At 41.4% G+C, this 25,427-nt stretch overlaps 1 protein-coding gene across 1 annotated transcript; it reads right to left on the bottom strand.

Moving 5' to 3' along the window:
• Positions 1-4,421: 4,421 nt before the first annotated feature.
• On the bottom strand, positions 4,422-24,332 carry isca2 (iron-sulfur cluster assembly 2). Its single transcript, XM_060828565.1, has 4 exons — positions 24,244-24,332; positions 10,630-10,801; positions 9,913-10,028; positions 4,422-6,378 (listed from the first exon to the last, which is right to left on the bottom strand). The coding sequence occupies exons 1-4, from the start codon at positions 24,312-24,314 to the stop codon at positions 6,204-6,206; spliced, it is 534 nt and encodes a 177-aa protein (XP_060684548.1). The 5' UTR covers positions 24,315-24,332; the 3' UTR covers positions 4,422-6,203.
• Between the last annotated feature and the right edge of the window lie 1,095 nt (positions 24,333-25,427).

Genomic DNA, 25,427 nt, shown 5'->3' with positions numbered 1-25,427 from the left:
AAAGACGTAAGTTACTACTGATAAACCAGCTCTTTGACAATCGAGAAAAACAGATGTAGAGCCTCAAAGCAAAATTCTGACAAGTAGAAGAATCATACAATCCCTACAGCAAAGTAGCAGGCCAATCAGCCCATCAAGTCCACACTGACCCTCCAAAGAACTCATGTCCCCTACTCTATCTCTGCAACTCCACCTAACTTGGACATCTCGAACTACTATGGAGCAACTTAGCATGTCCAACTCACCTAGTTGCATGTCTTTGGACTATGGTAGGAAACCCATGGAAAAATGCACAAACTCCACACAGAGAATTGCCCAAGGATAGAATCAAATCCAGGTCCCTGGTGCTGTGAATCAGCAGTGTGACCCTCTGACCCACCATGGGATTAGCTTTTTTTTTTAAAAAAAGTGGCAGTACAGAGGGAGTGCCACACTGTCAGAGGACCAGTGACAAGGATGTGTTGTAATGAGGGTCTACAAATCCAGTCTTTCATCATTCTGTTTTCTGTTCCTGGTTTAACAATGAAAGCAGTGTTTTAACATATAGCTGTTCATTCAAACTGAGCATTAACAATTCAACTTAACTGGTTGAAGTGATACAAGTTGCTTGCCCTTTTTAACACAGGTTCCATGTTGACAGCGCATGTACACTGACATTAGAGGGCAAGCTTAAGGAAAATCAAACAGCAAATTCTTGTGCACTGTTTTATCTGCTTTGCCACCCGATTGTGTGACACTCTCATGTTATTGCACTGATCCTCAGCCCGGGTCATACAGTCAAGGCTCAGGAACAGGGCTTGAGCAAATAATATCCCAAGTGGCAACACTGCTGCAGCAAATTTAATGTCACATGAAATGAACTCACGGGCAGGGTATGCCCATTTCATCATTTTCAAAATTTTAAAATTTAGATTAAAAATACACATGCAGACCTGCTGCACGAATTGCACATTCTATGCTTTGCTAAGAGTGCAGAAGCTTGTTTGCCCAGAACCAGCCGGCATTCTTTCGAGACCTATTAAAATAAGTATGAAGTGTACATTCAATTAACCTTTATTACTGAATAAAAGAATTTACAATTTTACCACTTGTTATTATGACAACGACTAATAAATGTTTAAAAAAACTTGTCCCTTTTTCTTTGGAATATTAAAGCACAAATGTTAAACTCTGTCACGGCATTTCTTTTCTGCTTTTGAGATAAAAGAACAGGGAAGTGAAGTCCCCTAACATCAAAGACATTAATTTTATCTGAACAAAATTTTTCTTTCTGAAACACTACATGTTGCTGAGGGGATAACAGTCTGGATTTCAACATGTGAATGTACCTACTCGTAACAGAAGGCAGATCATGTACAACAGGTTGTTGCAGGGATGGAAAACTGCATATTATCTGCCTGATAGTGAGGTAACTGCAAAAAAACAGGAGGATTAGATTAGATTCCCTACAGTGTGGAAACAGGCCCTTCGGCCCAACAAGTCCACACTGACCCTCCGAAGAGCCACCCCCCGAGACCCATCTCCCTCTGACTAATCACCTAACACTGTGGGCAATTTCGCATTGCCAATTCAGCTACCCTGTACTGTGGGAGGAAACCCACATAGACACAGAGAGAACGTGCAAACTCCACACAGTCGCTTGAGGCTGGTATTGAACCTGGATCCCTTGTGCTGTGAGGCTGCAGTGCTAACAACTGAGCCAGAGGATGACAGAAAATAAAACAAGTAGAGCACTTTTCCCTTTTTCACCACTTTTCTGTATTGGACTTTTATTTTCTTGCCATGTAGCATTCATACTCTCTGCAATTTTTCACTATTAACTAGCTCTCCACTTCTGCAAAAGCATGGTGGTGCTCTTTTCAACTTCTCATCCCTCTATTGCTCAAGGTACTCAGCATACACCCACTGACTCAAAGTGACTGGAGAGCCGAGAGACCGACAGGGTGCAGTGCCAGCGCAATTCACTACTGTCCAAGCCAACAGAAGCCACTTCAGGGGTGAGGATAGGATGATCGAGACTCTCTGTCCCAGCGCAGTAAGATAGGGTAGAAAGGTGAAGATGAATAGAGAGATCTGAGCGTCCAGGTGCATAAAACCCTGAAAGATGCCATCCACGTTGATTGGGTTGTTAAGAAAGCATATGGTGTGTTGGCATTTATTGGTAGGGGGATTGAGTTTTGGAGACACGAGGTCATGCTTTAGCTGTACAAGACACTGGCAAGGCCACACTTGGAGTATTGTGTACAGTTCTGGTCACCACATTATAGAATGTGGAAGCTTTGGAAAGGGTTTAGAGGAGATTTACTAGGATGTTGCCTGGTTTGGAAGGAAGGTCATATGAGGAAAGGCTGAGGGAACTGAGGCTGTTTTCATTGGAGAGGATAAGGTGATTTAATTGAGACATATAACATAATCAGAGGGTCAAATAGGGTGGACAGTGAGAGCCTATTTCCTCGGATGGTGAAGGCTAACACGAGGGGACACAGCTTTAAATTGAGGGGTGATAGATTTCGGATAGATATTAGGGGCAATTTCTTCACTCAGAGTAGTAGGAGTTTGGCACAGCCTGCCTGCAACAGTAGTAGACTCGCCAACGTTAAGGGCATTTAAATGGGCATTGGACAGACATATGGATAATAATGGAATGGTGCAGGTTAGATGGGCATCAGATTATTTTCACAGGTCGGTGCAATATCAAGGGCCGAAGGACCTGTACTGTGCTATAATATTCTATACTTTTAGGACGGGCAAGGGCACAAAACAAACAAACACCGCACCCAATTTTCTTTCTACTAAAAACAAGATAGATTTCTAAACTAGATTAGAGTGTTGCTGGTAAAGCACAGCAGGTCAGGCAGCATCCAAGGAGCAGGGGGAAAAAAAATTGATGTTTTGGGCAGGAGCCCTTCATCAGGAATGAGGCTGGGAGCCTGCAGGGTGGAGAGATAAATGGGAAGGTGGGGTGGGGCTAGGGAGAAGGTAGCTAAGAGTACAAGAGGTGGATGGAGTTGGGGATAAAGGTCAGGGAGGAAGGTGGAACAGATAGGTGGGAAGGAAGATTGACAGGTAGGGCAGGTCATGAGGATAGTGCTGAGCTGGAAGTTTGGAACTGGGATAAGGTGGGGGGAGGGGCAATGAGGAAACTGGTGAAGTTCACATTGATGCACTGGGATTGAAGGGTTCCAAGGTGGAAGATGAGGCATTCTTCCAGCGGGCGTCGGGTGGTGAGGACTGGCGATGGAGGATGTACAGGACGTGCATGTCCTTGGCAGAGTGGAAGGGGGAGTTGAAATGTTCAGCCACGGGGCAGTAGAGTTGATTGGTGCAGGTTTCCCGGAGATGTTCCCTAAAGCGCTGTAAGAAGGCGTCCTGTCTCTCAAATGTAAAGGAGACCGCATCAGCAGCAACGAATACAATAAATGACCTTTACCCCCACCTCCAACCACCTATTGCACCCTTAGTTACCTTCACCCCAACCCCAGCCCCACCCCTAACCCCACCTCCAATTTATCTCTCCACCCCAGAGGCTTCCAGTCTCAAGAAGAGCTCCAGCCCGAAACATCAATTTTCCTACTCCTTGGATGCTGCCTGACCCGCTGTGTTTTTCGAGCACCACTCTAATCTTGATTCTAAATCCCCAGCATCTGCAGTCCTCACTTTTGCCTAGATTTCTAAATTAGAAGTCACCAAAACACAGCGGCAGAAAGCCAGGATGCTTCAAAAGGAAGAGGAGAAAATGTTGGACTTGTTTCTTGCCCTTCGCATTTGCTGCCCAACGTGTTTAGAGTTTCCAGGGTTTACAGTTTTTATTTTAGATTTCCAAGCCATACTTCACTTTTACATTAGTGCTGAAGCTCACCAGATGTGTTAAAAATGACAGACCAAGTGCTGAATGCCTTTGATGTCTTAAGAAACTTCAGGATATGTCATGAATTGCCTATTTTGAAATACATATAGCCATGGTGAATGTGCAATGAAATCAGGCTGGTGGTCGGGTTCTGAGTCGACACTCTACCTGTGCCATTTTATTGACACCACTTCGTACCAAAGCCTAAGTCTCCACCAAAGTTAAACCATAAACTTCACATGGACTTTTGCTTTTCTCATGATAGAAGACCGTTACATGCTGCTTGGTCCTTTAAAACAGTCACTGAAACTTCTAAGTTCACAGCTAAGTTTTTGTTCGTACATCCTAATATTGGCTTACATAGCAAGATGCCTTTCTTTTAGAAACTCCTATGAACATTTTAACGTGTTAAAGGGTGATATATAAATGCAAGTTGATACATGATATGCCATTGTAGGCAGAATAAAAATTATAGATAGATTCAATGAACAATGAAATATCACCAAGCTTAGAAAGAGAGTAAAAGGGGATTTAAAGTGATGTCAAGCGGGAAGATAAAAACATAACGCAGAAATTAGTTTTTACAGAATACTGTAATTGTTCATTTCTTTTATCCCAGTAATTATTAATTCATTTCAAATAATGCAAATGACAGGCAGTGACATCAAACTGAGAATTACATATGTCACAGATATGACACAGTTCTGTGTCAGATCATAACCAAATCTTTTATCTGCCATTGTTGCCTATTGTCAAACAAAACAGTTACAAAAATAAAAGGTCAGGTTTCCCACAAAAGGCACTTCCTCTGTGACGAACACAGCTGGTGTCAAGCTCAGAATCCAAGCTTCATGTTCACATTCTTCTTTTGACACTGACATAATGCTGGACAAATCAGCTCAGCATCCTTTTTGCTTTGTTGAAAATTAACAAAAACAAATTAAAAAAAGGTAACCATGAAGTTCATTACAATGGTAATCACACCAATTTTTTTTAAAGTAAGTACTACATAAATTTAGGCAGGCTGTTTTGCATAACGTCGGAGAAGAAAACAAATATACCTGACCCTCACACCAGTTATCAACTTCAAATCCACATACTTTTGCTGCAGTGTAAGTTCCTCAGTGCCTTTGAGTAATTTCCAATTAGAGTCATTACCTTAAAACAGGAAGCAAATAGTCACACAACTTAACAATTTCAACTTGAGTGTTACTCATCAAATGTTCCACATGGACAAATATAGGGAATGGGGGCAAAGAGGAAGAGACCTAATAGTTCAAAACTGAAGGGTTTTGATAGAGCCAATAGGCAGTAAAACCTCCACTGGCAAGAAGGGTTGATAAACGTGGTGCTGGAAAAGCACAACAGGTCAGGCAGCATCCAAGGAGCAGGAAAGTCAATGTTTTGGGCAGAAGCCCATCATCAGGAATGGTGGGCTGATGCAAGGCTTAAGTCCCACATTTCTGATGAAAGGCTTATGCCTGAAACATCAACTCTCCCACTCCGATGCTGCCTGACCTGCTGTGCTTTTCCAGCACCACACTTGTTGACTCTGGCTCTCCAGCATCTGCAGTCCTCACTTTCTCCACGAGGGCTGATAACCAGAGGACACAGAATTAAGGTGATGAAGAGATTTTTTTTTTAAACTAGTTGCCAAGATTGGCATTCTTTTGTCTGAAGTGAAGAAAACAAATTTGGTCGGTCATTTTCAAATTAAACTGTTTGAAAAAAGTGACCAGGTTTCTACAACACTCTAAATATTAGTAACGGAATAGAGTAGTCAAGCAAAACTGAGGAGTGCCACCTAACTTCAAAGACAGTTCTCTCTGTTGGGGAAAAATACCAAAACATGTTCAAGCAGTTAAAGATCCGTACAAGCTAGAGACGGGCTAAAATTTGACCGGATATCACCACCCACGTCAGATCACCAGCAAGCAGCCAGACACAGTCTTCTCTTCAAAGAGAGAAAAAAAAACACAATATTTCACTGTCTTTCTTGGGTATGGTGAGACAATTTAGATTGAATTATTTAATTTGCTCACTGCCCTTCACAGAATTATTTAGTTCAGAAGAGGCAAAGGGATAGTGTTAAGAAAAAAATATTTGTACAACTTTTGCTATTACTAGAACATTCTGTTTCAAAATATTCGACAGTATCACAATGCAAAGCATAAATAATGCAAACTCCAGTGTTCTCTCAGCATTTGCTGTCTTTGCAATATTTTACAAGGCTACAAGATCACAACATTTTGTTTCAAGCATGGCTGGGTCTTCTCCTGGCCAGGCCATGGCAGATTTTGTGAGCAACGTTTTAAATAGAAGTTTGGAGAAAAACTGCTCCACAACAGGTCCCACTTTACAACTTGATGGAAAAGGAACTCCCACAAGAACACCCATGTTCTGCCTGTGGATTGTGGATCACTTGAAATGAGCTTCGGATTAATTCTTCACTGTAATCCACTGTCCCTCCTTTCAGGTACTCCATACTGTCAGAATCAACGACCAGCGAAACTCCATCCTGTTCAAAGACTCTTAATTTGTAGAGGAAACCATAAAATTAACATGCAGATAGTAAAACTAATAATATTTAACATGGTTCACATTAGACTGTTTTTTTTTAACTATTTAATTATGGGAAGACTGCAGTGTAGTGGTAATATCACTGGTCTCGTAATCCTTGGGAGCAAGATAATGTTTTGTGCACATGGGTTCAAATCCCTCCAGAGCAGATGGTGAAGTTTTATTTCAATTCATTTATCAGTAAGTAAAATGTAGTGCAATGGTGACCGTGTAACTATTGTCAATTCTTGTAAAAACACACCTGGTACACTAATGTTTTTATGGAAGAAGTCAATCATTCTAAACTGGTCAGGCCTCCTGGGGACTTCAGGCCTTCAACGATGCGGCCAATTCTTAAAAATCCCTCTGAAATGACCTAACAAGCCACTAAGTGATTCAATTCAAGCAGGAATGATACAACTCATGATCTATGCTGTTGCAGATTTCACATACTTTAGGAGGCCATACACTTTTTGTTTGGAGAATAGTGCAAAACTCCAGAGTGTGCCACTGGTATAGTAATGTTGGGTTTTAATTAAGCAATAGCTGGATAGCAATGAAGTTGCATCTTGATGCAACAACAACAACACTAAACTGAATTTTTTTTAATGCATTTAAGGCATCTAGTTTTGGAATGTCAACTTTACCGGCTATGAAGCACAAGAGGAGCACAAGCTGGTTTACTTCTCTAGTCGCCACAACAGGATGGTGCGCTATTCTGGAATAAATTTGTGTTGGACCAGGATTGTGATTGGAATCATTAGCAGGTTTCACAAAGTTGAGATTAAAAAACAAACATTCTGTTAGAATCTAATGTAAGGATTGAAGTTAGCTCAATGAACCAATTTTAGACCTTGCTGGCAATCTCTCATTAAACTCAGTGATACTTAACATTCTTTAGAAAGTCAACGCACAGTGAAATACTGACAGAAAGTAAACTGAAAGGGAGATCCACAGGATTCACAGAAATGCAGTTTCCTTCTCAAAAGGATTCAAGTAGAATTTTGATAAATAACTCACTGGTTTTAAAATTACACTGATATCTTTTATATCTTTTCCCCTCTCACCCTAAGCCTATGCCCTCTAGTTCTGGACTCCACAATCAAAGGAAAAGGCCTTGTCTACTTATCCTATCCATGCCCCTCATGATTATATAAATCTCTATAAAGGTCACTCCTCTGCCTCCAATGCTCCAGGGAAAACAGCCCCAGTCTGTTCAGCCTCTCCCGATAGTTCAAATCCTCCAACCCTGCCAACATCCTTGCAAACCTTTTTTAAGCCCTTTTAAAGTTTCACAACATCCTTCTGATAGGAAAAAAAGAGACCAGAATTGCACGCAATATTTTAACAGTGGCCTAACCAATGTCCTGTACAGCTGCAACATGACCTCCCGCTACCCTACTCAATACTCTGTCCAATAAAAGAAAGCGTACCAAATGCCTTCCTCACTATCCTATCTATCTGCCACTCTACTTTCAAGGAGGTGTGAACCTGCACTCCAAGGTCCCTTTTGTTCAGTAATACTCCCTCAGACTTGATCTGCTAAAATTTGCTTTCCCAAGATGCAGCACCTCACATTTATCTATATTAAACTCCATCTGCCACTCCTCAGCCCATTGGCTCATCTGATTAAGATCCCGTTGTAATCGAAGGTAACCTTCTTACTAACTGTACCTCTTATGCTCGCATCCAAATCATTTGTATAAATGACAAAATATGGTAGACCCAGCACTGATCCTTGTGGCACTCCACTGGTCACAGGCCTCCAGTCTGAGAAACAACCATCCACCACCACCCTCTGTCTTCTACCTTTGAGCCAGTTCTGCATCCAAATGGCTAGTTCTCCCTGTATTCCATGAGATCTAACCTTGCTAATCAGTCTTCCATGGGGAACCTTGTTGAATGCCTTACTGAAGTCCATATAAATCACATCTATCACTCTGTCCTCATCAATCCTCTTTGTTAGTTCTTCAAAACAAAACCTCAATCAAGTTTGTGAGACATGATTTCCCACACACAAAGCCATGTTGACTATCACTAATCAGTCCTTGCTTCCCAAATACAAGTATATCCTGTCCCTCAGGGATTCCCTCCAACCACCTGCCCACCACTGACCTGGTTTGTCCTTACCACCTTTTAGAAAAGGTGGCACCCCATTAGCCAACCTCCAGTCTTCCAGCACCTCACCTGTGACTATCGATGAAACAAATATCACAACAAGAGGCCCCGTAATCACTCCCTTAGCTTCCCACAGTTGAAATATCATAGGTACTCTTTATATGATAATTGAAAATGTCCCCTCAAATATCCAATGCATGACTGATACTCAACTTATTCAGAACCTGTAAAAGGAAAAACGTCATTATCCATTCCACTACCAGGTGATAGAAGATCATACAAAAACAAACTTGTGTACTTCATAGAACTTTTGGTATAATGTAGTCTCAAGGTCCTTCACAAGTACATCTAACAACCACATCAGGGTGATATTAGGACAGACGACCAAATGTTTGGTCAAAGTAGTAAGTTTCATGGAGCATTTTATAAAAAGGTGTAAAGAGAAGAAAGACAAAGTAAATTAGGGAGAGAATTCCAGAAATTAGCTCTTCATCTGCTGGTGATACAGTGTCAACATGACCACATTAAAATGTGGAATGCACTAGAGGACAGAGTTGAAGGAACACAGCTGTCTGGAAAGGTTGTGGGGCTAGAGAAGATTAAAAAGTAGGGATGCAGAGAATGTTAAAATCAAAGCAGCCAGCGTCAGTCCAGGAGCAGGGGGTGAGGGGAGGAATAATTGAAATGGGTCTAGCTGCAAATTAGGAAATGGTGATTTGATGAACGAGAATATGGTTCTTGTTGATTTCAAACTCATGGTGGGGGGCTGAAATTATCAATTTGATCATTTACAGACTCTGGTCAGGGGAGTGCGGAGCTGGGTGTTACCAGCATACACAGGGAAGCTGGAAGAAATCACTCCAATAATAATTTCTAGGCTTAAGTAACACCAGCATTAACGGCGTAAAGTGGGATGAAAAGCTGCTGTAGGCATTTCTCAAGCTTTTGGAGGGAATGAAGTTAATGCAGTCCTAGCAAGCTGGATGACTATAGAGCAATGGTGTGGTCATCCCATCAAATGGTAGATGGATTGGTTAACAGCATTAAAGCCTACTGACAGATCAAAGGAGGGATGATGTTCACCTTATTAAGGAAACATACTGTCTACATTAATACTTCCCCTTTGAAAAGTAAACTGAAATTACCAGGCTAGCAGGATGGCTTATGACAGCATTCACAGTCATGGAATGGCAGATCACAAATGAACGTCTCTTGTCAGTGCAGTGCATCCCATAGGATCGTAACTAATTTTTAAAAATGAACAAACTGGAATTGTTGTGGGTCACTGATTATTCTGGAATTACATTTACATGTGTGATGTTTCTATGGAACAAAACTATAATAACACCAGTAAGCACAACAAGCATTTAAAAAATATACACACATACCTGTCATCTGGGTTTATGGTTGTATCCACAGTGAATTTGTACTGGAATCCTGAGCAGCCTCCTCCTTCGACTTGTACCCTTAGGACCTCACCCTTTTCCAAAATCAGCTGTAGGCGCTGTAACACATTTTTAGTGGAGACATTAAGTCATAATAATTTGTAAACTTCATAAAGTTACTACAAAATACAGAGATCATGAAATATCTTGCTAATTGATATGAATTATATTACATTACATTGTCGGAAATCGCTTGTGCTACGGTTTAAATCGTCACATGGACCCAAGGCTAGAATTCAGAGCAGACCAGTTGAAAAAATGTCAGGATGCTATTGAGTTTGAGACGGCTGCAAACAAGTTACTAAGTACCGAGCACAGCAGAAAATTGCTCATATATCTGTACTAATTGGCAATGTCATACCATAAACAACATTACAATGATTCAGACTAACAATCCTCTCCTTACCAATTTGGAATTTTGATATCCCCTCACTAATCAACCATGATAATGAGTATGTTATTGGAATATCCCACTTTTTATTATCTTCCCGAGTCAAATTGCAATGAACACGGATTAATACTATTGAAACAAAAGCAAACAGTGTTATGGCCAGAATTGGAACTCTGGTTTTGGCCATAATTCTCTAAATATGAAATCAAATCTATTTTTTGGTCTAAATTAGGTGTCTCAGCCAGATTCCACCATGTTACTAACTTTACCTTGACACAGCTATCACTGAGGAACACAATGTCCTGTGGTGCAGCAGTCTGTGATTCTTGACCAACCGAAAACCATCTTTCAGTTACTCGTGATTGCCGGGATGATAAGATATGAATTTTGTCAGCCAATAACACAGAACGGCTGGGGAAAGAAATGGCCAAACATGGCACCCTGTTAAAAATGTAAAAATAAAAGAAATAGTCAGTTGGCAGAAAAGTGTGCAAAATGAAACACCAATTTTTGGAGATGATTCAATAAGAATAAGAAAGGAATGCCATAACTGCATCTACACTTTAAATATATTTAGCTGAAAATGTGTTGCTGGTCAAAGCACAGCAGGTTAGGCAGCATCTCAGGAATAGGGAATTCGACGTTTCGAGCATAAGCCCTTCATCAGGAAACGTCGAAGTCCCTATTCCTGAGATGCTGCCTAACCTGCTGTGCTTTGACCAGCAACACATTTTCAGCTGTGATCTCCAGCATCTGCAGACCTCATTTTTTACTCTTTAAATATATTTAAACTGGTTGTCCAGTCAAAGTGCTTTAACTTGCCAAAGAGGCCACGAAGTCAAATTCCACCATATTTCAGGTCAAATTCGTGCCAGAGCTCCTGCTCGGGATTTGGGGCACAACATACTACAGGAAGTAGGAAAGAAAAAACTTTTATTAACTGAAATATGTCCAAATCGGAGATGCTTCAAATCTACTGGACTTTGAAAGTGGTAATATTCTATTCATGATCATCAAGCACTGAAAATTATAAGGAAATTTAAGACCATTGACCATGTCTTATCAATTGTCGAAACACCAAAAAACTGACAGCAATAAGAAATGCATAATGTTGAATTAACCTGTCAGTAATCCTGCCAGCAAACTGAAACATCTTTGCCAGTCTGTACAAGTAATTTAGCTCCCTAACTATTAGACTCCCAGTGATCAATCCCCCGACTATGTCAGCACTTTTGTTAAAAGAATTGAATTAGGAGCTGCATAAGATCAGTGGGTAAGAGGTTTATTCCATTTGAGAGTCAGACCTTGGTAGTCATTATCTTATCAAGTTGGTCAGAGGTGAACAAGTAAAGATTTGTATGTAGTGCCTTTGACACCACTTTGCACAGAGAATACAAATATTTCCAAAACAAAATGCAGTCGATGTGTTTTCTATGCAGCAGTTAAGTTACGCCTAGATGCAAAAAAAAAAGTTCATCTGAATTGGTACGGAGGTGGAAGATAAACTTGACTTTCATAATTGAATTGCTCTACTCTTTTTCAGTTAATGCTACAGAGTACCTTACACTCACATGAAACAGGCAGGAACTCATCTGAAAGATAAAGTGGCTTTGTCTAATTCTTACACAGCGAGAGAGAGACTGTTTGCCCAACTGAATCATTAAGGTGCAAAAAAAACCCTTAAAATTAAAAACTAAAGAACTGTGTAGGGACAAAAATTACTTTTGCTCTCCCTTATCACAAAGCAACTTAATTGCTTTGGCTTTCACTATCAACACTGTTCAGAACAGTGGGTTTCGGTTTTTTCGTACACAGCAACATCCCAACTCCCAAAAAGTAAGGTGTAACTGTAAATTGGAGGCATATCCACAAATATATGATCTTCCAACCTACATCATTACAACAGACGATTTGTTTGTTATCTTGCTATTTTACTTGGGAGCTTGTTTACACAAACTGGTTGTTTCATTTCCTATATTACACCATTGAAAAGAATATTCCATCAGTTATCAAAGGCTTTGGAACATCATAAGGTTAGTGAAAGGCACTAATAACAGTTTTGTTTTTTATCTTATAATTTCTTTGTCCCTTTTTATCCATTTCAAGTCTTAGTTTTCACTTCCAGTGACCAATGTTGCACTATAAGCTTGCGTAGGCATAAATTGATAATCCCAGACTAAAGTTTCCTAAATAGTAATGAATTTGTATATCATACATCCAAAATGTCTACTCTGAAGTACACTTAATATTCAGAAACAACCCCCAAAGTCCTATCCCAAAACAAAGAACAAACTTTGATTGAATTTTTAAAATCATTTGTGAGATGTGACTTCTGTTGTGCCTTTTTAATGTCCATCCTAACTGCCCTTCAAAAGCTGGCACTGACATTTTTGTGAACCACGGCAAGTCTATGTTGTGTTGTTGTACACCCACAGTGCTGTTACAATGGTCCATTTAGAAATTAGCATCCATTTGGGTTTACGCTCAAAATACAGATGCAAACACAGCAGCTTCCTCTCCACTATACCTTGCTCACTATGCCCCAAAATAACGCCACAGATAGCTTTCTCCTTTCATTTATCATTCAGACAGTATCTTTTAAAATTTATTGTGAACTAAGATCTGCAAACCTATTGTCAATGGCTTTACCCTAATAAATTTCTTCAACTGTTACAACCTTAGTGCAAGTGATTCCTTTCACCTCAAGTAGAATTCCCACAACCTAGTCTCTACTCCGGTCCTCCATGATGGGCTGTCTTGCCCTTGCTGGTCATATCCAAGAAGAAATGAACTAAACTATAGCTGATTTCCTCTTTACTGGCATAATTTTTTCTTTAACAACTTGTAAAAGCCCAAATCTTTCCAAGACTTGAGGATTGGAAGTCAATTTTATTGCTCACATTTATTTCTAAAGAGTAAAACTTGGAAATTTGAATGACACTTTTCAGTTAAGTGCAGTATGTTTTAAACATTTTGTAACGAAGGAAAAATGAGAGACAATATACCAAAAAAAAGGATGTCCCTCGTCATTGACCAGGTCTATTTTAAAAATCAATATTACTCAGTCTTAGAACTTGTGTTTTTTTTTGCTATTTGAGTCTTGAAATCTAGACTCTCCTTTCTAAGCATTTTTTAAAAATGATTTTGTTGAATGTGCACAACACCAGCAAGGCTGCACTAACTGTTCATCCCCAAGACACAAATGGCTGCTGTGACATTGAAGACAGAATAGGTTCAGTGGGATATTAGTGAACCAACTGGATTTTGAAGCAATCTGGCAGGTTTCAAGGATCATTTCTAATGCAACCTCACAAATAGCAAAATTTATTGAATTCAATTTCACAACTTGCTGATTAGTTCAGTTACTTCAAATTCCAACTTGACAATTACAAGACTTGTTTTAAATTTTCCACGAACTCCAAACATTGAAAATAGACAGTTTCATGGTCATCTAACATATAAATTACTTTAAAACTTAAGTTTAGTATCTATTGGTTATCACCTTTTAGTTTACATGCCCTTTCTCCTATTAGTTTTATCTTCAATAATGTTCCATTCTCTAGGCAATTGTCCGTTATCTTGGCTTCTTAGATTTAATAAAAAAGGAAATGCTGACTAGTGAAAGATGGCAGAAATCCTGGAGTTTCAAACATTAACCTTTAGCTCAATAAACATTCATTCAAATGTAAACTCATGGTTAGCAGGTTCACAATGCAATATCCTACAGGTTTTCAAACAGAAAAAAAAGTTTTTAAGAATATAACAATTAGAAGCAGGAGTACGCATTTCAGTCACTTGAGCCTGATCTGTCATTTAATATGCTCATAGCTGATCTCACTGTACTTTCCTGCCTGCTCCTGAGAAAACCTTAGACATCTACGAAGGAAATGCAGGAAAGCGCTGGACCACAGTGGCGGGTGGGGGCATTTGTTCAAAATAACTAAGGACATCTGTTCTTAGCATTAATGGATAGGTATAAATAAGGTGATAACATTTGTTCACTTGTGGAAACGTGTGGCAGTACTTCCTTCTCGCTCCGTGGGCTGGAGGCACGCATATTTCACAGTTGGATGTCAGATAACTAAATTTCTGGTTTATAATCAAAGACTCTTAATAAACTCATATTCCATAGGAGAATAACTTGTAATTTTATATGCTGAGTGGTATAGGCACGTAATAGAACAATCCTGATATATTTTCATGTATAGGCAGAAGTGGGTGCTGCAGATGCTAGAGATTAGAGTGATGCTGGAAAAGCACAGCAGGTCAGGCAACATCCGAGGAGCAGGAAAATTGATGTTTCGGGGAAAGGCCTTTCATCAGGAATGATGAAGGGCTTTTGCCAGAAATGCCGAATTTCCTGCTCCTCGGATGCTGCCTGACCTGTTGTGCTTTTCCAGCACCACTCTAATCTTGACATTTTCATGTATACCACACTGAGGAAATTTTAATTTATGAAGCTCAGCTTGTTTGCAGCAATAACGGGAGTAGCCCGAGAGAGCGCTCTTGGAGGTAGGATCTGGTGTCATTATTCTGCTAATGGTTTTAGAAACTTAATTCAAGTCTGACATATTGGTATGTTATAATGTAACATTGATGCCATCAGTAAATAAAAAGGTAATAATTTAAACTAAACTGTCTATAAGAGTTTTATATTCCAAACTGCCAGAGTACAGAGTATAATCTCTGGGAGGAACTAAGAGAGACTTACAGGTGGAGTCCATTAGGGATTCCCTGAGCCGTCTCGAATAGCTACTTTAGCACACCTTATAATCCTTTAACCTGTTAGTGAAAAATTTGTCTGTTTATCTCCTCCTTAAATTTAGTATCTCGGCATCCTCCCACAGTCCAAAGATGTGCAGGTTAGATGAATCGGTCATGCTAAATTGCCCGTAGTGTTAGGCGAAGGGGTAAATGTAAGGGAATGGGTCTGGGTGGGTTGCCCTTTGGAGGGTCGGTGTGGACTTGTTGGGCCGAAGGGCCTGCTTCCACGGATTCGTGAACTGTAGTTGAAATATTACAGTTTGATTAGATTAGATTACTTACAGTGTTGACCCACACCAACCCGCCGAAGCACAACCCACCCAGAGCCATTCCTCTACATTTACCTAACACTACGGGCAATTTACTTGGCCAATTCACCTAACCCGCACATTTTTAGACTGTGGGAGGAAACTGGAGCAACTGGAGGGGACCCACGCAGACACAGGGAGAATGTTGCAAACTCCACAGTCAGTCGCCTGAGGCGGGAATTGACCCGGGTCTCTGGCACTGTGAGGCAGCAGTGCTAACCACAGTGCCACCGTGGAACCTTTTTAAGGTAAATTTGAACTAAGTTCTTGCAGTTTTTAAAATATCTCATCCCTTTTGACTACATAACGCTGAAAACAGATCTATTAAAACTCATTTTTTTAGCAACTTCAATATTGAGCAACTACACTAAAAGTTCAAGTTTGCACTCTTGCATTTGTAGTGTTGAAGGTCAAGCGATAAAGCTGTGTTAAATGTAAACCAAGGTCAATTAGGGGTTCCAATTCAGAATATCAAAAGATTTTAATGTGCGTCATTTTATCAATTCCAACAAATGTTGTGACTTCTTATATTTAAGTGAATAACTTGCAATGCTAAACCATTTTAAAAAAAATTAAAACACAAGTTCATAGTTCACATTGGTTTAAAATGATACTTTTGAAATCAGTTGCTAAAATAATCTTAGGACACACCATGTACATGCATTATTACTAACATTTGCCATAATGGTTTTATTTTAACAAAAATCATACCAACTATTGTCAAAGCTCCTTCAAACAGGTATAATGGTGACAGAAATGGTCAGACAGACGACTAGTCAGTCACACTAAGTTTAATTAGAGTTGTAAGGTACTAGCAAACTATTATATGACTTGTTCAACCAAGATAAATGTATAAACAAAAAAAAAATACAAGTTCCTCATGCATTTAATGGATTTGAATCCAAATAGAAAATTGAAATCCTGACTTAGTTCTTTTACAAATGATGGCCCATTGAAAACGCTAACACCTAATAGCACCATGGGACAAACAAGAGGAATATACTAGGTGTGGAGGACTTTCACTAAAAAGTCATAGATCGAAAACATTACACAGAATTTTGTTGGAGGTACTGAGGTTCTCTCCAGTGGTTTAGAAAACTGATGAAAACTCCATGTTGTTTCTTCCAAGAAGCCCTTCTGAACCATGTCATCAGGAAGTGGTGAGGCTACCAGTGGAAACAAGACCTTTGAGATCAGAGGTCCTACCCAGTAAAACCTGCTTGGTGAAATATTAGCAACTTGACCTCAGCAGCTTCACGAAACAGGCAGCAGTGCTGACAGAAGACAACCTCCCCCACAGATACAGGTCTCTGAAGTACCCAGGCCACAGCTAAAGTTGGCATAAAAAGGTTGTCAGTTGGGAAGTCATGGGGAAAACAAATGAAAAAAAGGGTAGTGGAGTCAAAAGCAAGGTTGGAGAGGATTAGCTCCCAGTAGCTGTAACAAACTGAAGGCAGAATACAACAGTGAGGTTCTGAGAGAGTTTTGGGGACAAAGGGCCAGACTTAACAACTGCTGAACAATTCATTCAAGCACTGCTAACAGTTCTCCGTTGCTTTTATTCACTAGTGTGGTTTGGGCACTGCTGGCCAGCGTTTATTGACCATCCCTCATTGCCCATGAGAAGGTGGTAGTGAGCTGCCTTCTTGAAACCCTGCAGCCTATGTGTTGTAGGTTGGCCCTCAATATCAATAGGGAGGAAACTACTGGATTTTGAAGCAATGGTGATATATTTCCAAGCCATGACAGTGAGTGGCTTGGAGGGAAACTTGCAGGTGGTGGTGTTCCCTAGCACCGCTGCCCTTTCCTTCTTGTTGGAAGTAGTCGTAGATTTAAGGCACAGTCTAAAGACCTTGAGTATTTGAATGTCTCCCAACATTCTCTTGTTAATGGCATTGTTGATCCTGCTGTTCATTTTGGTCCTGCGCTCTTTGATGAAGGCCCTCAGAGTGACCTGAGAACACTCATCAAATCGATTAGAAGTTGAGTTTGACAGCATGAACACAGGCCCTTCAAGCTTATATGTCCAGCCTGTTCATCAAAACACCTATCTACTCTAGTCCCACTTTCCAACACTTTTTTTTAAAAAAAAATTCATTCACAAGAAAAAAAGATACCACTGGCGAGGACAACATTTTAGGTGTCCATTCTAGAAGGCAGGTAAAAGTCAAACAGATTGCTATGTATCTGGAGTCACATGTAGACCAGGTAAAGATGGGAGTTTCCTTAAAAGGAAGCATTCGTGAATTAGTGAAACTTATTCCCCCCATCCAATAATCAACAATGGATTCATGGTCATCATTAGATCTTAATTGCAGATTTTTTTTATTGAATTCAAATTCCGCTATCTGTCATGTGGGTTTTGAATATTATCTGGGGATCTGGATTAACTGTTTAGATTCCCTACAGTGTGGAAACAGGCCCTTCAGCCCAACAAGTCCACTCTGACCCTCCGAAGAGCATCCCCACCCAAACCCATTCCACTACATTTATCCCTGACTAATGCACCTAACACTACGGGCAATTTAGCCTGGCCAATTCACCTAGCCTGCACATCTTTGGACTGTGGGAGGAAACCAGAGAACCCGGAGGAAACCGACACAGACACAGGGACAATGTGCAAACTCCACACAGATTGTTGCCAGAGGTGGGAATTTAACCCGGTTCCCTGGCACTGTGAGGCAGCAGTGCTACCCACTGAGCCACCAATAATACCATTTAGGTCATTCCCTATCCTATACTTGGTCTGTAGCCTTGCATGCAATTTCACTTTAAGTGATCATCTAAATATTTCTGTATTGTGGTGATAGATCCCACTTCTACGTTTTATTTTTTAGGCAAGGAGTTCCAGATACCCACCAACTTTTGGATGAAAAAAAATCCTTAAATCGCCTCTAACCTTTCTGCCCTTTAATCTTAAATCTATACCGACTCGTTTTTGATCTCTAGACAAAAGGGAAATGTTTTTTCCTATCTACCCTGTCTATTCCGCTTGTCATTTTGTAAACTTTAAGTCAGATCCTCCTGTCAGCCTTCCCTGCTTTGGAGGAAAACATCCCTAAGCTGTTTAGTCTCTCTTCAGATTAGTCAAGGTAACATCTCGCACACTCTAGCGCAATTGTAACCTTCCTATAGTAAGGTGATCAGTCCTTCAAACACTCCTCCATCTGTGGCTTGACTTAATATCTTATACAGCTCCATCAAACCTCTCTGCTCTTGTATTCAATAATAAAGACAAGTATCCCATATGCCTTCTTAACCTCCTAAATCTACCAAATCTTGCTGCCCTCAACAATCTACAGATGTACACCAAGGTACCTCTCATCCTCTGTACAGGTCATTCTGCTACAACATACGTTTCACTAATACACAATTGACGAACTGGGACACAGTTTCTAAAGTGTGAACTTTTAAAGCATGTCCTCATTATAACATGATTCTAGCTCCATTAGCTTAAATAGCACGGTTTTTACACAATTTTCTTATAACATAGGATTGTACAAGAACACAACTATCATGTTATAGCAGAACTGACTGTACTTCATTGGGTACTACAATCCCTTGTTTTATTAGGCCTCAAAATGCATGAACTGAAAATGTGTTGCTGAAAAAGTGCAGGTGGTCAGGCAGCATCCAAGGCACAGGGGAATCGATGTTTCGGGCATGAGCCCTTCTTCAGGATTGCTCACAAAATGCGTCACTAGATACGTTTCAAAATCAAATTCTATTTGCTATTATTCTGAACTTCTGGCCACCCCAGCCAAATCATCCTATAGTCTAAGGCTTTCCTCGTTGCTACTTACCACACTACCAATTTTCATGTTATTTGCAAACATACTAATTAAATCTGTCAGATCATGTCTAGTTCATTAATCCATACTGCAAACAGAAAAGGGACTCTGCACCGAACCTTGCGGTATGCCATTTGTCACAAGCTTCCAGTCACAAAAACAACCTTGACCATCATCCCTGCCTCTAAGCCAATTTTGGATCTAAGCTGCCCTGAGCTCTTCTTGACTAGTCTCCCATGCAAGACCTCATCACAAGCCATACTGAAATTCCTGATGAAGGGCTTATGCTCGAAACGTCGAATTCCCTATTCCTGAGATGCTGCCTGGCCTGCTGTGCTTTGACCAGCAACACATTTTCAGCTGTGATCTCCAGCATCTGCAGACCTCATTTTTTACTCGAATACACACTCTGCACAACCCTCATCCATACATCTAGTTACCTCCTTGGAAAACTCTTACTAGTTTAATTTTTATCAAAATTTGATTGGACAGAAATGTTCCAGCACAGTTTCTTCTTCTGGTCATTGAACAGTTTGTCACCAAGGGTTGCAAGCAAATACAGTATGCCAGCCTCATCCACTTCATCAGGGCCAGCCTGCCTTGCCAATGATTTCATGGAGAATTTTATGGACGTCATGAGATTCTTCTTGGCCAATGACACACTCAGGCCACAGTCTCCAACAACCACCTTTCCTACAAATCGACATGACTTTAGTATCACTGATTTCATGATATGATGATGCCCTTATGACGTCATCATTTCAACATTTCTTGCCTGAATGGTACACTCTTGCCATCCTTTGTATTCATGAGTTGGGGGAAGGTATGATGAAGGCAATTGGTGATGAATTTTCACATTGCTTACTGTGCTGTGCCAATGATGTTGACAGGAAAAACAACCTCATGTTTTCAGACCCTTCAACAAGGCTGATGAGATAATCTAGGCAGTTTGTTCACAGGAACAATACTTTGAAGGTAATATTTTCAGGCACAGTATGCCCCCCAGGAGGAATGACATACAAACAACTCTTTTGTTGGGGTAGCCTCTCAATGCCTGTAGTATCCTGGATTGGTATTGCACTAATAGATTACATTTAACATTGTTTTGTTTAGTGGGATTACTGTAGGCAGTCAGCTAACATATGACTGCTCCTGGCATCATTATCTCATTTTGCAACATTCACTGGGACACATAATTCCAATAAAGTCTCCATTTAATCAACGTTGAGAATTTATTTTGCTGACTAGCCATTTTCTCCAATGATTCTGTTCAAATTGAAAGGACATCCATCAACTGCTCCTATATCAGCACTAGCATGCCTTGTGAGAAAGCTAACGTGTGTACTTTTCCTGAAACAATTGAATCATTCAAGATTAGCAGTGAAACTCTGACTGGACTCATACACTGCTCATTCAGCAAGATCTTATGCAGGATTTTTTTCCTCTGGCCACCAAACTAAGAGATATCTGAATTAGTTTCAACCTTTGACTCAGAAAGCCAAGAGTCTTTCCACATTCTCCATAATGCTGCTTTCAAACCAACTCACCCCACCAATACTTAATAGTTTGTGCACTGTGCTTGATTTTCTCAGCATTGCCACAAATTGTTCTCACTGTCATAGGGACTAGCCCAGGTCTCTGGCAGGTCATTCTCCTGCTTAAGGCACCTGATGACAGCTAGTCTTACTTTGAGGCATTTGGATTTTCATGATCATTTTGCATCCATCAGCTTAGTATCACCACTGGTTAGGCATTTATGGCTCACATTGAAAAGGGATTGCAGCACAAGTTTGGAATAAGGGATTTTAAATTAGCTCTCTGCCTCACTTGTTCTTCCACTGATTTAAAGTGGCTCCTTGCTCATGTACAGTGGACAAAGTAGCCTCCAGAAGAATCATATTTATGTTCTGCACTATAAAGCTTCTTTCTGTAGAAGATTCTGTGTAATACTAATTGTTCTGTGCAGAAGAAACAACTCAAAAGTCTTCAAATTAAATGAACATCTACAAAAAGTCACAAAACCTCTATGGTACAATATTCCTTCAAAATGGCAAAACATCACCTTTCACAGGGCCAGACGCGCAAAATCAAAACTTTGTTGCTGACAGATGTACACAATCGCTTTAAAGTCCCTGTTACTTTAAAAATAGAGGCTGTAACTTTTCCAAAAGAGAAATAGGACCTAAACACAAAACTGTGTTAAAATGAAACCTGAAGAAGGACTCACGCCCGAAACGTTTACTCTCCTGCTCCTTGGATGCTGCCTGACCGGCTGCGCTTTTCCAGCAACACATTTTCAGCTCAGTTAAAATGAAACCAGGCAACTTCAAACATGAAGTACCTGCACACATTGGAACAAGCATTTCCAGGAAGTTCCACAAGTTTTTCTGAGAGACAACTGAAAACAGGCTGCTGTCTCCATTTTCACCGTCTGAAGAGTTGGCACCAGGTTTCCACAGAAACAGCCACAGCAAGAATTCAAGAACCTTCAATAACTGTCATGCATAGCTGCCATTTAAGAGTGAGGCCCAGCAGCACCTTTTCAAGAGCAAACAGACATTGGCAATAAATGTTAGTCAAGTCAGTGATGTCCGCACTTGATGAGTGAATTTATAAAAAAGCTGCACCAATAAACAAACTAATTTTACTGCTCAAAGACAACCATGACTCTAAACCATGTTTTCTTTTAGGATAAAATAATAAAAGAACTGCAGCTGTTGGAAACCTGAAACAAAAACAGAAATTGGACTTGATACATTAACTGTGCTTTTCTTAAAAAAAAATGCTACCAGACCTACTGAATTTCTTCAATTAGTTTTTGTATTACTTTATCCTTCTTGTATTGGACATCATTCCCCTCTAATTTGCACCTGTGCAAGCAGAAGTAACTGCATGAAGGCTATATGCACTTGGATTTGTCAGAGAAATTTGCCCAATAGGTTAGAGATCACAAAACACAGCTGGAAGTGAAACTGACAAATAGTTTATTGCAAGCTAGATGGCTGGCAGAGAAATTGACCCAGGGTGACACAGAACTGACAGTCTGCATAGACAGATCAAATTTCTCTTCCTAGAACTGAGGATGAGACCAGTTTTATAGTAATGCTGCACAAAGATTAAGAAATGGGAAACTACAATGTTTTTGGAAATGGAGTAATTTAGTTGCAAGGAAGCTAATTGGAAAATAGTTTATCAGATGAATGTCCTGTTCCTTCACACAATGCAACATCCTGACAGTATCATGGTTCCATTCATCTTCACAGGTAGGTGTTAAAAGTATTTTCTGAAGTGGTGAGGTGCTTCCATTGTCCTGTGGTGCCTTTCTGTCTGACTTGCTCTCGGTGTGGCTTTGGTATTGCTGGGTTATGAAACTGCCCTTAGGGCTTTGAGATCTCTGTCATGTGCATGGGAGCTTAAAGTATATTCCATTGTCTGTGTGCTGTCTGACCCAGCTTGTGAGCTGCTCAGGAATTTTGGTCCTGGTACAATTTGGCTAATTTGCTTTTGTGGGCCTATCATGGGTGAGCAAATCTTTTCCCCACAGTATTCGTAGCAGTTAGTTTTGCTTGCTGAGCTGGAAGGTTTGTTTTCAGACGTTTTGTCACAATACTAGGTAACATCATCAGTCAGCTTCCAGATGAAGCACAGGTGGCATAGCCTGCTTTCTACTTATGTATTTAGGTTTCCATGAGTTGGTGATGTCATATTTTCCCCCTCAGAGGGGTGGTAAATGGGATCCAAGTCAACAAGTTACAGGTGGAATGCCATGCTTCTAGGAACTCTTGCACGTGTCTCTATTTGGCTTGCTGTCCCAGTCGAAGTGGTGTCCTTCCTCATCGGTATGGAAGGATACTAGGGAGAGTGGGTCATGTCTTTTTGTGGCTAGTTGCTATTCATGTATCCTAGTGGCTAGTTTTCTGCCTATTTGTCTAATGTAGTGTTTGTTACAGTTCTTGCAATGTATTTTTGTAAATGACATTAATTTTGCCTACTGTGTAGGGTTGTTCAAGTTCATGAGCTGCTGTTTTAGCATACTAGTGGGTTTGTGGACTACCATGATGCCAAGACGTCAGAGTAGTCTGGAGTCATTTCTGAGATGACTTTGATGTGGAGTGTGGCTAGGATTTCTGGACGTCACAAGAACCAGGATACACCCAAGTGGGAGCCTCTGCCAGAGAATTTGTTTCCGAAGACACCGGGTACAGGCAGAGACTCCCTGGTGAACATAATCTCATGGAACAAGAGGCCCTTTGCTGACAAAGCAGCCTAACTCACCACAATCGGCAAGCACGTCATATAAAAATAAACAGCTGCAGATACTGGAGACCTGTAACCATGAAAAAGAACACACAGAAATTGCTGGAGAAACTTAGTTGGTCTTGGCAGCATTAAGACTGTAAGACACAGGAGCGCAAATTAGGCCATTCAGCCCATCAAGTCTGCTCCTCCATTCAATCACGACTAATAGGTTCTTCAATATCAAGGGTTGAGAAACTTATCTCCATCTTAAATATACTTGATGACCTGGCCTCCACAGCCTTCTATTAGAGACAAACAATAACAACTGCAGATACTGGTGCTTGTCCACAGCCTTTTGTGACAATGAATTCCAGAGATTGACCACTCTCTGGCTGAAGAAGTTTCTCCTTATCTCCATTCAAATAAAAACAAGGTCTTCCCTCAGGACCTAGTCTCTCCTACCAATGGAAACATCTTCCTACTCTGTCCAGGTCATTCAGTAAATTTCGATTAGATCTTCCTCCCCCCCCCCCAAACCCCAATCCTTCTAAACGCCATCGAGGATAGACCCGATTTGGACAATCACCTGATGAAGGAGCGTCGCCCCCAAAGCTAGTGCTTCCAATTAAACCTGTTGGACTATAACCTGGGGTTGTGTGATTTGTAACTGAGTATAGACCCGGAATCCTCAAACGTTAGGAAAATAAAGTAAACATCACGCGACCCATCTCCTGTGACGATGGACCAATAACTTGAACTGCTCGCAATTATGGCGGCTCACCTCCTCCTCCTCCGACAAAGCCAGACAGCAGCTGACACCAGGGTTTTCCTCAGAGGCCCAGTCGCTATCATCCTCCCCCCCCCTCGGTTACCAGGACACCCCCTTCCCCCAACAATTTCACCACGTACCGCCCACCTCTCGCACCCCCATTGGTCCCACCTGCGGCACGCCCCCCACTCACGTCAGGCCGTTCCTATTGGTCGACAGCCACGTCGGTCGGAATCGCCGGCCTGGGCCACGCCCCTTCCCCCCTGGACCCGTGGGGATTGGTCCATGGATGTGCGTCCCGAGCGAGAGGGGGATTGGATACTCCAGCACCGTACGCCGCCGTGATTGGCCCCTTCCGATGTCAATCATATCTAACCGCGGCGGGTTCGGGGAGGACTGAAATGAAATGTCGAGACGAGTTTTGATTTTTCTTGGACCACACGATGCCAACGCTGGGATATCGGAATTGATTTTGGCTCACCGATGTGTTTAGTGACCGTTATAAGGCGGCTGGGCGGGCGGGCGCCAACAGCCAACGGACATAAAATGGCGGCTGGGCGGGAGCATGGCGAAGGTCCCCGCCTCAGGGAGGGATCCATGCCCCTGCTTTCCCCAACCCCGGGGGCGGGCAATGTCGGCATCAAGAACAACACCCCACCCCACCCCACCCCTACACGTCTATTGAGACCATGCCCTTCACTCAGAGTGATCCCACCTTAATATGGGAGAGTGTAGGGGTCATTGATAACACCCCCCTCCCATCACAGTCCCCAGGGTAGTGTCATTGATAACACCCCCCTCCCATCACAGTCCCCAGGGTAGTGTCATTGATAACACCCCCCTCCCATCACAGTCCCCAGGGTAGTGTCATTGATAACACCCCCCTCCCCTCACTGTCCCCAGGGTAGTGTCATTGATAACACCCCCCTCCCATCACAGTCCCCAGGGTAGTGTCATTGTTAACACCCCCTCCCCTCACTGTCCCCAGGGTAGTGTCATTGATAACACCCCCCTCCCCTCACTGTCCCCAGGGTAGTGTCATTGATAACACCCCCCTCCCATCACAGTCCCCAGGGTAGTGTCATTGATAACACCCTACTCCCCTCACTGTCCCCAGGGTAGTGTCATTGATAACACCCCCCTCCCATCACAGTCCCCAGGGTAGTGTCATTGTTAACACCCCCCTCCCCTCACTG

The sequence above is a fragment of the Hemiscyllium ocellatum genome, chromosome 8, assembly GCF_020745735.1.
Source record: "Hemiscyllium ocellatum isolate sHemOce1 chromosome 8, sHemOce1.pat.X.cur, whole genome shotgun sequence".
Classification (NCBI taxonomy): Eukaryota; Metazoa; Chordata; class Chondrichthyes; order Orectolobiformes; family Hemiscylliidae; genus Hemiscyllium; species Hemiscyllium ocellatum.
Note: the sequence above shows the minus strand (reverse complement) of the source record. Positions and strands in the feature narration are given on the sequence as shown.